General features: G+C 32.5%; 1 protein-coding gene across 1 annotated transcript; it reads left to right on the top strand.

The window, feature by feature from the left end:
* The first annotated feature begins 2,291 nt into the window (after nucleotides 1–2,291).
* On the top strand, nucleotides 2,292–9,621 carry ZCF125 (P-loop containing nucleoside triphosphate hydrolases superfamily protein). The gene is made up of 18 exons (XM_047312894.2): nucleotides 2,292–2,513; nucleotides 2,576–2,665; nucleotides 3,666–3,784; nucleotides 3,882–3,995; nucleotides 4,101–4,182; nucleotides 4,282–4,349; nucleotides 4,447–4,524; nucleotides 4,611–4,753; nucleotides 4,849–4,951; nucleotides 5,037–5,117; nucleotides 5,705–5,773; nucleotides 5,845–5,904; nucleotides 6,041–6,160; nucleotides 6,329–6,619; nucleotides 7,119–7,211; nucleotides 7,640–7,798; nucleotides 7,892–8,158; nucleotides 9,077–9,621. Exons 1-18 carry the CDS (start codon nucleotides 2,363–2,365, stop codon nucleotides 9,425–9,427), a joined length of 2,439 nt encoding a protein of 812 aa, XP_047168850.1. The 5' UTR covers nucleotides 2,292–2,362; the 3' UTR covers nucleotides 9,428–9,621.
* The last annotated feature ends 5,312 nt before the right edge of the window (nucleotides 9,622–14,933 follow it).

Below are 14,933 nucleotides of genomic sequence, written 5' to 3'. Positions count from 1 at the left end.
TTGATGCTAAGGAAGGACAAATGTATGTTGTTTAGGGTTTTATCATACAAATATATGTTGTAAAGAGTGGTGTGATGATCATATGCAGTATGTTGGGTTTGTGTGGGTTGAAATCTGCATAATGATGAGTTTTGGATTATTCAAGTGATGTAATGTATGTATTAAGATCTGTCTTATATGAGGCTTGAATGCATGCATGATGTTTTGGGTGTGTTCCCTCATGATTTAGGGTTGATGTATGTGTATTTGAACACTTGAATTTTGTCGTGGATGTGTTTTAATTCGATAATAATCAATTATCACTAGTTATAATCGATTATTTTCACATTGGTTTTGAGTTTTCTTTCGAAAATAATTGATTATCTGATATGACAATCGATTATCCCTTCATTTGTGACGATTCTAAAAGTTTAATGTGTTAGGACCATTAAGATAATCGATTATTACTCTAGACCTTAACTTAATTTAATGAATATCAAGTTATATTTTAGTTTTTAGTTTTTTTGAATATAAAAGTATCTAATAACTTATTAATTAATAATAATCTCACTTGCTTCATGTTTTGAAAGCAAATAATTCAGCACCAATTACTGAGTGCATTGGTGAACTGGTATGATTCTAGGTTATCTTTTGAAAAACTTATAAATTTAACATTTTATGTAATGCGTGTTGCTTAATAAATAAGAAAAGTAAATATAAATATATGATTTTCCACAAACATTTTTTTAATTTCATGTAGTCATAACTAATAAAAATGCAGTTACTATAATAGTTATTGCCAAGTTTATCTTCCATGCATTCCTTTATTTATCTGAATTTATGATAAAAAAATATTAAAAAGTATAATTGAAGATGATATGAAAAACAAATCTCAATTTATGAGGAAATTATAAAGTAATATGAAAATATTTTAAAATATAGATAAATATGTAAACATTAATAACATTAAATATAAAAAATTTAATTAAATGCACCATAAATATTTAGGTATGAGAGTAAATATTTAATAAAATCAATTATTATAAAAGCTAATAGAATATATAGTAATCAATGTACTATACAAAATTTTCATCACCACGTAACAAACAATTGAATGTTAAACTTATTAAATTTATAATAACAAGATTTTAAATTTGTGGATGAGTTTATTTAAAAAATATATTTTTATATTATTACAGATTTATTAATAAAAGCATATTAAAATTGAAAAGAATGATTAGTTATATTTTAAATTAAATATGTCTTCTCTTATAAGATATTAAGTTTGATAAAATGTTATTATGTTCATAGTAACAACAACATAAACCTACCTTGTTTTTTGTAATCCACCATCCATTCTTCACCTGCTAAGATAATTTATATCTCGTTGTTTCCAACCAAGCCTAGTGTCTTTCTTAATCAACTTAGTAAAAGTATTCCAATTTCTTTTAACGAATATTGTTTGTCTAATATTGAATCCAGTCATAAACACATATATGTCCTTTTTTGGATTTATTTTTTTCACAATTTTTCCACTTTTTCTTTAACTAAAATGTGTTCGTAATTTATTCCCAATATTTATCTATTTGATGCATTTAAAAATATAGTCAATTAAAATAATTATTCCTGATGTATTTTTTTAATTGGCAAATGTTAATGGTTAGATTTTATTAGTGGTGGAATTGAACCTTAATTCTCTATTCTCTTTTTCAAATTCTTCATACCAATTTTATATTTTCAATTATTACTTATGCATTATTTTATTATATGACTTAGATGTAAAATTCCACATAAATATGCCTTCTTCACACATAATTCATATTTTTATGAAATACTAATTCAAGTTTAAATTAAAAATTAACAATATTATGATATACTATAATAATTTTAGAATTTTAGATTCCTTAGAAATTAAATTTAAAGATAACTTAAATACTTTTTCATCTTCAAATATATCTTTTAAAGATAAAATCAAAAAATAATTTAAACATTAAAGTGTACAATATCTCATTATGTCATAATTAATAAGAGAGATATTACGTAAACGGACATACAACTAATGTGTTATTAATGACTTTTACCACAACTTTTTATATTTGTTTCTTATTTTCACATTTTTCTTAATTTACTTTTTATATTTTTAACTAGACAATTTTCAATTTTATTCTATCTTGCGCATGTTTTTGAAGACCTAGACAAAACAGACGCGCTCCTGAGTGGCCCACTTGTGTGAACATCCAGAAATTAAATTCAACGGTTGGGCCGCGATCTATAAGGGTGTTTCCGTCAATGCACAGAAATTCAAACGTAGTAAAAGAGAAAAAGATCGTAGCAGTGCCCGCTCTGTTTGTTGCAGAACAGAATCAGTGAGAAAAGCAGCCAAATGGAGAAGATCTGCGTCGCCGTTCGCCTCCGTCCTCCGGTGTCCGAAGACTCCTCCTCCGCCGTTGGAACCTTCTGGAATGTCGAAGATAACCGCATATCTCTTCACAAGATCCACGGCACTCCTCTCTCTGCATCTTCTTACGCTTTCGGTACGTCATCGTCATCGTCAATTTCTTTCTTCTCTATGTTTTATATTCAAATTACTCTTCAGATCATATATTCGACGAAAGAAGCAGCAATGCTAGCGTCTACGAGCTCCTTGCCAAGGATATCATTCACTCCGCGCTCGATGGCTTCAACGGTATCCAAATTCGATACTCGTTCACTTCTCGCATCTACTACTCTTTGTTATTGTTATTTTAGTTATTTTGGTTTCTGATATTCGTCTTAGTCTTAGCTTAGCTCAAGTACTAAACAATGCTGTATTAAGATTTTCCAACGATTTATGAAATTACATAAACTTCGCCGACATTTTTAAAACATTAAGGAGATAAGGAGTGTAGGTATAATATTTTTAAACATGCAAGGGTGATTATTACACGATTAGAAATTCAGAAAGAGTATGTGTAATTTTTGGAAATCCCAAGAATGGTTAATTTAATTTATTGTAAAATTTATGTTATGCTTTGGTTGTATTGTTGGAGATCCTACTTCAATTAGGAATAAAGCTAAATTATTGTAATACATAAATGGGGTGTAATCCTGACCTTACGATTCAATTTTGGTGAGATTGAGATAAACATAAATCTGCTTACTAAGAATTTTAGCAGTGATAAACGCCTATTAAAGACTGTGTTTACTGAAGTTTATAATCTTCCCGTAGAGGAGTAAAGTTAATATTGGGATAACTACAGCAACTAAGTTAAGTTGAAATGAAGTGATTTATGTTTAAATATTTTATTCGAAAATTAAGTCTCATCATCAAGTTTTCTTTCCGATTGTTTCAACTAATAATCAGTTTATCAATGGACTAAGTCTGAACATTTACGTAAGCGTAAGGGATAACTGCAGCAACTAAGTGAATAGCTTAACGTAAAGTTAATTTTAAAAGGAATTGATTTTATGTTTTGATTTTTTATTCTAAAACCAAGTCTCATTATCTCGTTTTCTTTTTAATTGTTTCGACTAATAATAAAATTTTCAATGGACTAAATGTCTCAACGTTGACCTAAAATTACTAGTATTTCAATGTGTCTTTGGAGGATGCTACGAAAATCCAAAGTTTACTGATGTAATTAAATTTTTGTAATTTCTAAATATGAATGTTGATTTGTTGAGATCATGTCACATGCTATGCTCAGGAACTGCATTTGCGTACGGGCAGACCAGTAGTGGCAAGACTTTCACCATGAATGGTTCTGAAACTGACGCAGGAGTGATTCCTCGGGCAGTTAGAGATATATTTGCGACAATTGAGACAGTACGTTTAGTGCTTAGTACGAAATTGGTTTAGTTTGTTCAAGTTTGTGATTATTTATGTATTGTTGATGTTTGGTTCGACCAATTCGGTGCCTCAGGTATCTGATCGAGAGTTTCTGATCCGAGTTTCCTATATGGAGATCTACAACGAAGAAATTAACGACCTTCTTGTTGTTGAAAACCAGAAATTGCAAATTCACGAGAGTTTGGAGGTTGCATAGTTGCTATATGTATTATTTTTAAAATTTGATGTGCGTTTACATCATAGAAACTGTATGGTATAAATGGGCTGACTTTTACATTTTAATTTTTGCCAGCGTGGAGTATTTGTCTCAGGGCTGAAAGAGGAAATTGTAAATAATGCTGAACAAGTGCTGAATCTCATTAAAGCAGGGGAAGGTTTGTGTTTATACTGATACATTCTTATAATTTGCTCTGAAATTTGAACGTATATGCATGCTTATTTAAGTTGGTGATTGTTCTTTGATACTTTTACAGTTAACAGACATTTTGGTGAGACAAATATGAATGTAAGGAGTAGCAGATCGCACACAATATTTAGAATGGTATCCCTCAAACTTTTTATTTGCGAAACTTATGTTTATCAGAGAACTTTGCCTCATAAAATTATTCCTAAATCATTTGCTAAAATGAAATATGCAGGTGATTGAAAGCAAAGGAAAGGATTCCAATTCTTCCAATGATTGTTCAATCAATGATGTTGTTCGAGTTTCAGTCTTGGTTTGTATTCTTTTTTCACACCTGCCTTGTATATAAGAAATTCTTACGAGTAATTGGCGTGCTTATTGTGGACTTTGTGGAATTAGAATTTAGTAGATCTTGCTGGTTCTGAAAGGATTGCCAAAACTGGAGCTGATGGAGTACGTTTAAAAGAAGGGAAATATATTAACAAAAGCTTGATGGTTTTGGGAAACGTTATCAACAAACTAAGTGAGGGTTCGAAGCAAAGGTATATAGTTATTTGCCCTTCCTCCTGTGCAATATTTTAATTTTGGGGGCTTTTCACAAGATAATAATGCTCCGCCCCTTTTTGTTTCATGGCAGGGGGCATATCCCGTATCGGGATAGTAAATTAACTCGTATACTCCAACCTGCTCTTGGTGGTAATGCCAAAACGTCCATTATTTGCACCATAGCGCCAGAAGAGGTAGAGGCTGCGATTTCGGTTTTGCAACTCTTTTGTCTGCTTGAAATCAACAATATTTTAATGTCAATATCCGTAATCCATACAGATTCACATTGAAGAAACAAGGGGAACTCTTCAGTTTGCAAGTAGAGCCAAACGCATAACGAATTGCGTTCAAGTGAATGAGGTCTGTGTATTTTTTGTGTACTTCAAGTTTACTATTTTATAACTTTTACCGTATTAAATTTTATTTTCAGTCCTTAAAAGTTTCATATTGCTTGTTGAATAGGAACTCAGTGTAGGTGTTGTACATGCATATGTAGTCCCGCCTAGGTACCATTAATTGTGAAATGTTTACGTTTTACAATGTTAAGTTTCCACCATGATGATCTTACTGAGGATGCGTATTACCTTTTACGATGGTGATTTTTTTTTCTTTCTTTCTTAATCTGCATAAGTACCTTTTACGATGGTGATTTTTTCTCTTTCTTTCTTTCTTTTCTTTCTTAATCTGCATAAGTTTGAAGAAATTTAAAAACAATTTATACGTACTGGTAAGACTTGCCCGACAGGATATTAGCAGACTAAAGAGAATTGGGTCAAGCCTGAACTTTTCTCTACATTTCACTTGTTTTTCTCAGGGAATAGTTAAGATATAGGTACTTCAATTCCTTCGCAGCTAGCTATATGCGCTTAGGATGTGCTTTCATGCACATGCTGGTACTTGTTTCTAGCCTATATTTGGCCACTGTTTTGACAATAGAAATTTTACAGATATTGACGGATGCTGCCTTGTTAAAACGGCAACAATTAGAGATAGAGGAACTACGTAAGAAGCTTCAGGTAATCATCTCCTGATGATAATTTGTACATTCAAAATAAGAAAATGTTACATTATAGAAATTTCTTTTCAGGGGTCCCATGCTGAGGTGCTCGAGCAACAGATTCTTAAACTCAGGAACGATTTGCTGAAGGTAGGTCTGGCCTTTCAAATTCCTATGCACTATGCATATTTAGAGCCATTAAAGTTCATTCTAAAGGGTTATCGTAAACTCTGTTTTATCGTTTTGTATTAATTAATTAACTATCTGCTTATATCTCACTGTACAGTATGAAATGGAACTGCAAGAGGAGAGGAAATCACGTAATCAATTGATTAGGGAACAACAGATAAAATTTGAAAATTCTACTACAAAATCTTTCTCAGACTGTGGGACGAACGACAGTCAGGTGAACCTCGTTTATCTGAATGATCATTATATCTGTATGTTAAACTGAATTGCATAATCACTTTTGTTCCATTGGAACAATTCACAGTTTTCCTTTCTTGTACCGCGTTGTAGTTAACTTGATTTTCATTCTCACTCTTCCTGATATTTTAACCATTTTATTCATTAGGGACCGGGATTTTTGAGGCACGGATTTATGGAAGAGTACAGTGACATTAGTAGTATATCTCAAGGAGATATTTTCAAATCTCCGAAGGCAGATCCCAGTGCTTTTGTAGTCAGGCGATCAAAGTATTCAACGTTGCCAGATCAAAGCCCCCTTCCAGATGTTTTCTGTAATGTGGCCGATGAAGATATGTGGTTGAAAATGAACAACGGTTATGTTGCAGATCTTGATTCCCTTCAAACTACTCCTCCCACCAACAGAAAAGTTCAGTCATTCCCGACAATTGATACAACTGTGAGTACATAAGTATTAAGTTTTTTTCCCCAAAAGACTTTCTTTTATGTGCTCTTGCATTTCTATTGTTTCAAATCCATCCTCATCTCCCCAAAAGGAACAAAGTTAAGAGTAAAGGGTAGCGCTATACAGTTTGCACTGGTTGCCCTCCACAACTGAAGATACAAGAGATAGAAGAGAAATCGGTATCTGGACATACATGGTGGAGATTATTTTTTTTTTAATTTCTTTGGTTGATGGATTTTCCAAAATTTTCTTTGCTGTATTATTGAAGAATCATAGACTCACCTGATCATGATCATGTATTAAAAGGTTTTACGAAAACTGGAATTTGTTGTAAACCATTTTTGTAGTTCAAATGCTCAGTAAGTTTACGCCCATGTGGCTTGCGCGTGGCTTTTAATTATTACATATTCTGACATTAGTATCTTTATTAAGTAGTATATGATGCAACTTTTTGGCAGTTGTTACTTAGTTTCGTTTGACCTGTGTTTGTCAGGGTTGTACTAGTGAAATTGAGAAGTATGAACTTGAGGTTCAAGATTTGAGGAGACAACTGGAACTAGCTAAAGAAAGAATAAATGAACTCGAGGTCAGTATCTGATAAATATCCTATCCCAATCATATTTGTGAAATTTAAATTTTGACAATAGAATTGTGATCGATCTAGAAGACCGATAAAAAAAGGATAATTCTTCCAGTATGACGCTACAAATTACAATTATGATAATTATACATATCTCTCATGCACTCTTCTAGAATGTTTTTAATTTGTCTATATTTTGAATCCATTTTGAGCTACTGATACAGAGATATAAAACATCGTTTTTGTAGAGTCGACCATCCATAAAATACTGCTATAGTGAGCTTCCTTTTTAATAAGAATTAACGAGATATGATTTGTTTTCGTCTCATGTCATTGTTCGTCATTATCTTATCAAATGTATTATTAACATTTGCTGTTTGAACTTCTTTTTGTAACTCGGTATGGTTGGCTCTATGTTAATTGTGTGAATCCAGAAAAAGCATTCAAAGGAAGTGCCATCCAGCAAACAATTAATGGGTGAAGCAGCAAAACATCAACAAGAAGCACAACTAATTCATGAATTGCATCTGGGGTTATCTGAATCTATGGGAAATTTCAAGGATGGCTTTGAGGAGGTTTTGTCAATAATGCAGGTTGAATGAGTGCACTATATCACTCTTTTCGAACTTTATTTGCTTGATGATTTCAAGAAACAGTAAAGTATTTTTCTCCTGTGTCCTAAACAGAGATGTGCGTCGGGTGGCACACTATCGACTGAGAAGATAATTTCAACTGTGAGTGAAATTGGAGCTCATCTATTTGCAACTTTGGAAGGTCATATTTCAGTCAATATGGTTGGTCAAAGGTCTTCCACTGAAAACTGTACTGTAATTAACGGACAACAAAGATTGTTTCGCGAGAGCATTAACAATATAATTACTTCACTGGAGTTATCGAAAACCTCAATAACAGAAGGACTGGAGAAGAAACAGAAGTGCAGCTGTGAACACAAGGTAGTTGTCTGCTCACAAATATCAAGATATCAATCATCAATCATGGTTTTATTCTTTGTCTTATTTTTAGGGCATCTTCTATCTTCTTTAAGAATTCCATTGCCATTAGTACAATAATAACTGAAGCCTTGCTTGGCACATGTCCAGTAGCTGAAATTGAGCAAATGATTAAGATATATAGTAGCTTGTCAAGGGGTTGTCGTGTTTATAAAACGATAAAAATCATCGATGGTGCATTTCTACCTTGTGGAATATGTGTGTAGTATAAGAATTGTTAGAAATAGAATGTTGTTTATCGAGTTCCTCTCATGGTCTCCTTGTCGCAAATAGTATGTATACATACCCTTCAAATCGATAATTGTATGTTACTTTCTTATTATAATAGCCATCAAATGATGGCAATATAGTGTCTGGCTTCTTTTGACAAAAAATATTGGAGAAATTAGATACTACTGAAAAAAATTAGTACGATTGCAAGGTTCCATTGCCTTTATGTTACAACTTACAAGTATGTCTCTACAAGAGTCGATTTGATTCATATTGTGCTAGCTTGTCTTGTCCATATGAATAGTCAGGACCTCCAAAGTGAACTTGTTAAATGTGGCTAGAGCTTAGGGATATCTATTGGGTAGGAATAAACAGTCAGGTAAATCACTTTTACCGTTACAAATCTGTATTGACTTCTCTTTAGCTCTTTATAGAATGAAATGTCATTGAAGAGATTGTTGAGAGAGTTAGGAAGCCGCTTGTAGATTGAAAGTCTACAAAGATATTTTGCATTAGATAGTGCGCTAATCTGTGTACTCAGTTTTCTTAAGACTACAATAGGTGAACGTATAGAACTGCACTCTAGCATAAAATGAGATGAAGTATAGTAGGTTGTTCTTGATTATCCTAAATTAAATTTTTGTGACAAAGGGCTCTGGTTTGGGAGGTGAAACTGCTTACTCAAAGGAGGATTTATGTGAAAGATATGAAAGCATGGAAAGGGAGTTACAGCTTTTGAAGGTCGAAAGAGAGTCTTTGCTGCAGAAGTTTTCTGAATCATCTGAGAAACTATCAATGGTTTCCAGTCAAAAAGAAAATGTTTTGAAAGATTTAAATACTGAAGTGCTGAGAAGGAAAAATCTAGAAGGGGAAGTTAAGCAGTTTGCTGCAGCTTTTGCTAGTCGTCAGGAATCACTCAGTTCCTTTCATAGTGATCTTAAGACCGAAATTGGGAAATGGAGAGCTCAGACTCCAAATTCATTGCCCAAATCTTTTGGGTGAGTAGTAAATATGATGTGAATATTTGAGTCTTGAGCAGTTCATGTATTAAATTTATTGTTATAATCATTTGATTCTAGCCAAACCTAAAATATTCAAGGATTTAAGGTTGTATTTATTTCACAATGTAGCTAGTATCATAAAATAGTATTTATATTTTCTCTTGCAAGTGATGTCAATAGCAGACTTGCCGCCTAGTTGTGCCGTTGTGCATTCTTGATACCTATTTTTCTTTTGAAAGAGAATCATGAACACACGGACGCTGACTACCATAACTATTGGATAACAAGAGAATCAAATAGTATCATTCTTCATTACTTATGTTCAGTTATATTGTCATTGTTAAGTTGATTTTTATAAAGTTAAGTATATTTATAATGTGTTGATAGTAGAAATTTGGGATGACTTTATAGTAGACTTTTAGAATTAAAGAACCAGTTGACTTTTTTTATTGCCTAATCAATAGCGTTTAACTTTCAATTTGAATAATATCAATTCGAGATTTGTGAATGTAAATTTACGAAGTGTAACTTTCACTAAGTTTATGAAGAAAAAAAAATGCAAGCTAAAAATGTAAAAGCTGAAAAAGAAAACTCAATGAAGTAAATAGAAACATGCTGTTAACTTTTGAATATGATGTATGTTCTAGATATTGTTTGTACAATGAATTTCATCAACAGCAAACAATTACTCTTTTTCATAGGTTTTTATGGTAATGGTCAAGAAATGTGGTCCAAACATCCAAAGTTCAGAATAATTTATTTATAATCTGTATACAAAAGAATCCAAGTTAAATATAGCACTATTTTTGTTTTCACCCTCAGTATAATTTGTTACTATAATAATGTAAAAAAATTAAACTACTGGCGTTGTACAAAAACATGCTGAAAACCGTCTAGGTTTTTTCTAACCCTCGGTTAACGAGACAAGGTAGATATGTTTTCTGTGTGAAAATTCACTTGTTTGTATCAGTTGCGTCAAAATTTGCTGAGTTGATTTAGCCGAAAGCAAAGAAAATATTGTTTCCACACATGAACAAGTTGGAGTCAGAAAAATCATATTAAAATGCATAGGCTTTCTCATCACATACACTTGCACTTGTGGATCCATTGTAAAAGTTTGTGACCGAGACACAAAGCGACAAACAAGGTTCAGATAGTGGTAAAGGAAAAGATATTGAATTAGATTTTGACTTGTAGGGAAAAGATATTGAATTAGATTTTGACTTGTAGGAGAATTGTACAAAGTTTGTGGTAACACGATTATGAGTGTAGTTCACATTATCAAGAGTATTTATAAACTACTAGTAGAAGTTATGTAAATAAAGATGAAAGAGAGCGTGAAGGAAAATAAAATTTGGAAGATGAATCGAACACAAATCATAATTCTACAATAATATTTTGATAAGAAACAAAAATAAGCGATTATATAAGAAAAAACAGAAAATAAACATAATTCTACAATTTTGATAAGAAACAAAAATTAGCGATTATATAAGGAAAATAAAGAAAAAAAGAAAAGAAACAGAAAGACGTTAACTAAGCAAGTATAACTCTCCGTTTCAGGATGTCATGAGTAAAATATAAGATCTTCTTTATTGTAAAAAAAATAAAAATAAAAACTTAATACCAATAAAGAAAACGGTAGAAATAAAAACCTTAATTTATTTATCATCAAATAAACAAAATTTTATTCTAAAGTTAAAAACGCACAAATATTAATCCAAACGCATTACGTAAGAAAAATTGGAACGGTTTAAAAACTTAAATTAGAAAATTTCCTAAATACTCTTCAAATCTTTCGTCTGTTTTATTCATCAGCGAGGACATCTATAAAAACATTTGCTCCCGTATAATAATACAAGTTATATAATCATCGCAACACACACAAACAATAAGGATGAGCTATCAAAAAGCATACAATGAAATAACATAAGCAATAAACATCATTCATTATATTAATGTTATAAACATGACACCTCAAACAAGTTCATCTCAAACATAAGTCACCCTATGCCACAACCAAGCAATTCCAAACCATGTGTCGTTTTTCCATGCTCTAGCATATAAAACTTGTTCACCAAAAGAGAGCAATTTGAGTCATCCTCCACCGCAGCTTTGGACATATCTCCCATGTTCCTCAACGACTTTTGAGTAAAAACTCTGCTACTGCTCACAACGAAGAATATACTCAACACGAGTTGAAAACGTACGAGCAAGACATCATTCCCTTTCTATCGCCTTGGAAGATGAAAAGGTAGCACTCGAACCTCATCTTTTTTATTGCCTCTTATAGACAAAGAGAACCACCTCCGGATTTATGAAGTACGCAAGAAGACACGACATACATATAATCACAAGCATCCAAATAGTTTGGCACACATACCTATACCATGTAAAGAACTCAACAACCACTCATAGCACCCCAGCCAACATCCACAGGTTTCTGAACACACAATAGGCTACTCAACCTTACATACATCAGCTCGGCCACCACAAGAAATAGTTCGACAACCTACACCAATACCTCAATCAGGGTCTACAACCCCAAACCACCTAGAAATGATCTTTAGAGCCTCGAAGTCGAAATCCCCAAACAACTCGTTAGATAGCCCAACCAATCCATAACCAACTTGGCCAACAACTCAAACAGCTCGACCAACATCACCAACAACTCGATCAAGGTCATAAACCTCCAGACTGACCTATAGAACGCCTAGAAACGATTTTTGGAACTTTGAAATTGGGGTCCCAAAGCAGCTAAAATAGGACAGTTCGGCCAGCCCAAGCCGACCACCCTATAGCTCAACCAGCTCAACCAAATAGTCTAGCTCGACACCCTAGAGTCCGGCACACCCCAGCCTGACAAAACATAGCCCAGCCAGCCCATCTTCAACTAGACAGCTCGATCATGGCAACCTAGACAACTCGGTCCCGACACTAATAGCTCAGACATCACATAAATGCAACATGATAGTAACTTTGAACACTTATAAATACATGAAACAACACAGCAAGACATAGAACATCATAATAACATATAAAAATAGCTTGGCACATGCTTCTTACATTATGACATCAATTTGAACCACTCGGTGAATGCATATCACACTATGACCACATATATCACAACTTTATTTTATGTCCCTAACATACTACTACACTCTGCCACAATCACCAAATTAGCCTTTCCCATCCCCACAACCTGACTAAGAACTCCTGACACAAACCCACTTCTGCATGATTTTACCCTCACTATTAATCAAAAAAAATTAGAGCATAGACCTTGTCCATTTCAAGCAAACTACCCGGACCACAACTGCAAGAACTACATTATCACACAAGCCCATGCTAAATTCATAAGATCCATATAGTATGTAAATATAAATTGATTTAACACTGCAGAATTTTCGTGGTGTGAGAAGTATTAATATGAAAAGATAACTTTATTTCCTTAACACGATGATAAGTGTCATATGTGTATGTGAAATCATGAACAATGAAAGGATATTTTCAAACTATTTAATTTGGTATCAAAAGGATGTCCTAGTCTTAGATACTAAAAATTGGCATTCTTTACAACATTATTGGCAAAACTCGTAGTAGAGTTAAGCATATTTGAATAAAAATCTTAAACATATAACCCACCAGTGATTCTAACTATACCAATTTTCTCTTTGGTGTGGATGTCATGTACAGTACAACCATGGAAAGAAAAAATTAGTTCACAATTGTTCGAAGAAATCAATTTGGATATAGAGATAAGATTGAAAGAAAATTGTGGAACATAAAGAACATTTAAGAGTTAAATTTTATGATTGAGAATCACAGTTCCAAAATACTCAGACAAAATAATTAGGTAAGACAATTTGTATAGGTTTGATGTGATTGTAAGATGAAAAGCTTTGTAAAGAGACACTTATATGGTATGTAGATCCAAAATCAAGAATCCTTTTGTTTTAAAATAAATTAGAAGTAAGAGTAGGATTGATATTACCTAACGGGCATTTATTGGACGAAACAAATCCAATGTGGTGAATTTGAGCAAGAATGAAAGAATCTTTCAAATTATGGCTTTTGAAGAGCTCAAGAATTGTTATGGTGTAGGCAGATGTGCTCAGAATTATCAAATTTACTCTTTTTGATATTTCCATTGTTCTCTTGAAAGAAGTGTTGTAAATTTGTGTTTGCTTCTTGTAGAATTTATGGCTGGTGGATAACTATGCTTTTTATAACAAACCTCCACGATATGACCACTTATGTGCAATTAGTGCAGTGTCTTCTTATACTGATATTTTTTAAAAATTTTGTGTTGATTTGGGAAGTCATTCTTCCTATAGTAGACAACTTCACTTTGTTCAAATCTCCAAATCTACCACAATAATTGCAAGTAATGGAAGAGGTTGAAGCGAAGGAAGAGGTGTCATTATTGTTGTCCTAAGTTTTAATATCAAATTTATAGTGAACAATTGTCTTTCTTACTATGCCACCAACGAAAAAACCTTGGTGATATATAAAATAGGATCCAACATAAGCACATGTGATGTAATACTAGAAAATTGATAATTCAGTCCTCGCAGAAATTGCATAACTTGATCCTTTTGCTTTCTCTGTTTCATAATTTTCAAGACTTAACAATTATAATTGTGTTTGCATGCACAGACAAGTTCTAGATGAAAATTTTCTATCTCATCCCAAAGAATTCGTAATTTAGTAAGTATTCAAAAATATTAAGGTCATCTTAATGAAGGGTGACAATTTCAAGTTGAAGGCTTGATATAGTGAGAGAATGCCTTGGAAAAAACTATTTTTCATATCACTCTAAATATCAGAAGCTTTATCCATCCAAATAATGCTTTGTCTGATGGATGTAAAAACATAATGAACCAAGCCACGAGATAACTATATTGTTTTCTAGGTTCTAGACAACATGTTCTGGCTTGTCTTTTTCAGGTGGAAGAACATTATTAATAACAAATTCAATTTTGTTTTTGGTGTTGAGTGCGATAAGCATCTACGTACTAACTCCAAGAATGATAATTTGTATCATAAAAAACAAGCAAAACAAGGACAATAGTAGGATTTTCGCTGGGGTGAAGGTAAAGGTAATTATGTATGAAACTTTCTTCTGCCGTAAAAATACAAGAACGAAAGAAAACATACCAGAGAAAGAAAGAAGAAAAGAAAAAAAAACAGGTACTCAGAGTTATATGTAGTAGAGTTCTTTAAAAGAATAGCTTTGATACCCTAACACGATAATGAGTGTAATTCGTAGTATCAAAATTATTTACTAAATTAGAAGGGGAAGTTATACCAATGAAGATGAAAGAGATGGTGAAGAAGGAAAATGTTAAGGAGATGAAATAAACATAAATCATAGCTATGAATAATATTTTGATAAGAGAAAAGGAAAAAAAAAATACAATATGGTCACGTTCCTACAAAATGGAAACAATTATATAGGAAAAAGAAAGAAAAAATATAAAAGAAACATAAAGATGTTAATTAAG

The sequence above is a fragment of the Vigna umbellata genome, chromosome 1, assembly GCF_029865625.1.
Source record: "Vigna umbellata cultivar VRB3 chromosome 1, Vumbellata_1.0, whole genome shotgun sequence".
NCBI lineage: Eukaryota > Viridiplantae > Streptophyta > Magnoliopsida > Fabales > Fabaceae > Vigna > Vigna umbellata.
The sequence above is the reverse complement of the archived record's forward strand: the minus strand, read 5'-3'. Positions and strand labels throughout refer to the sequence as shown.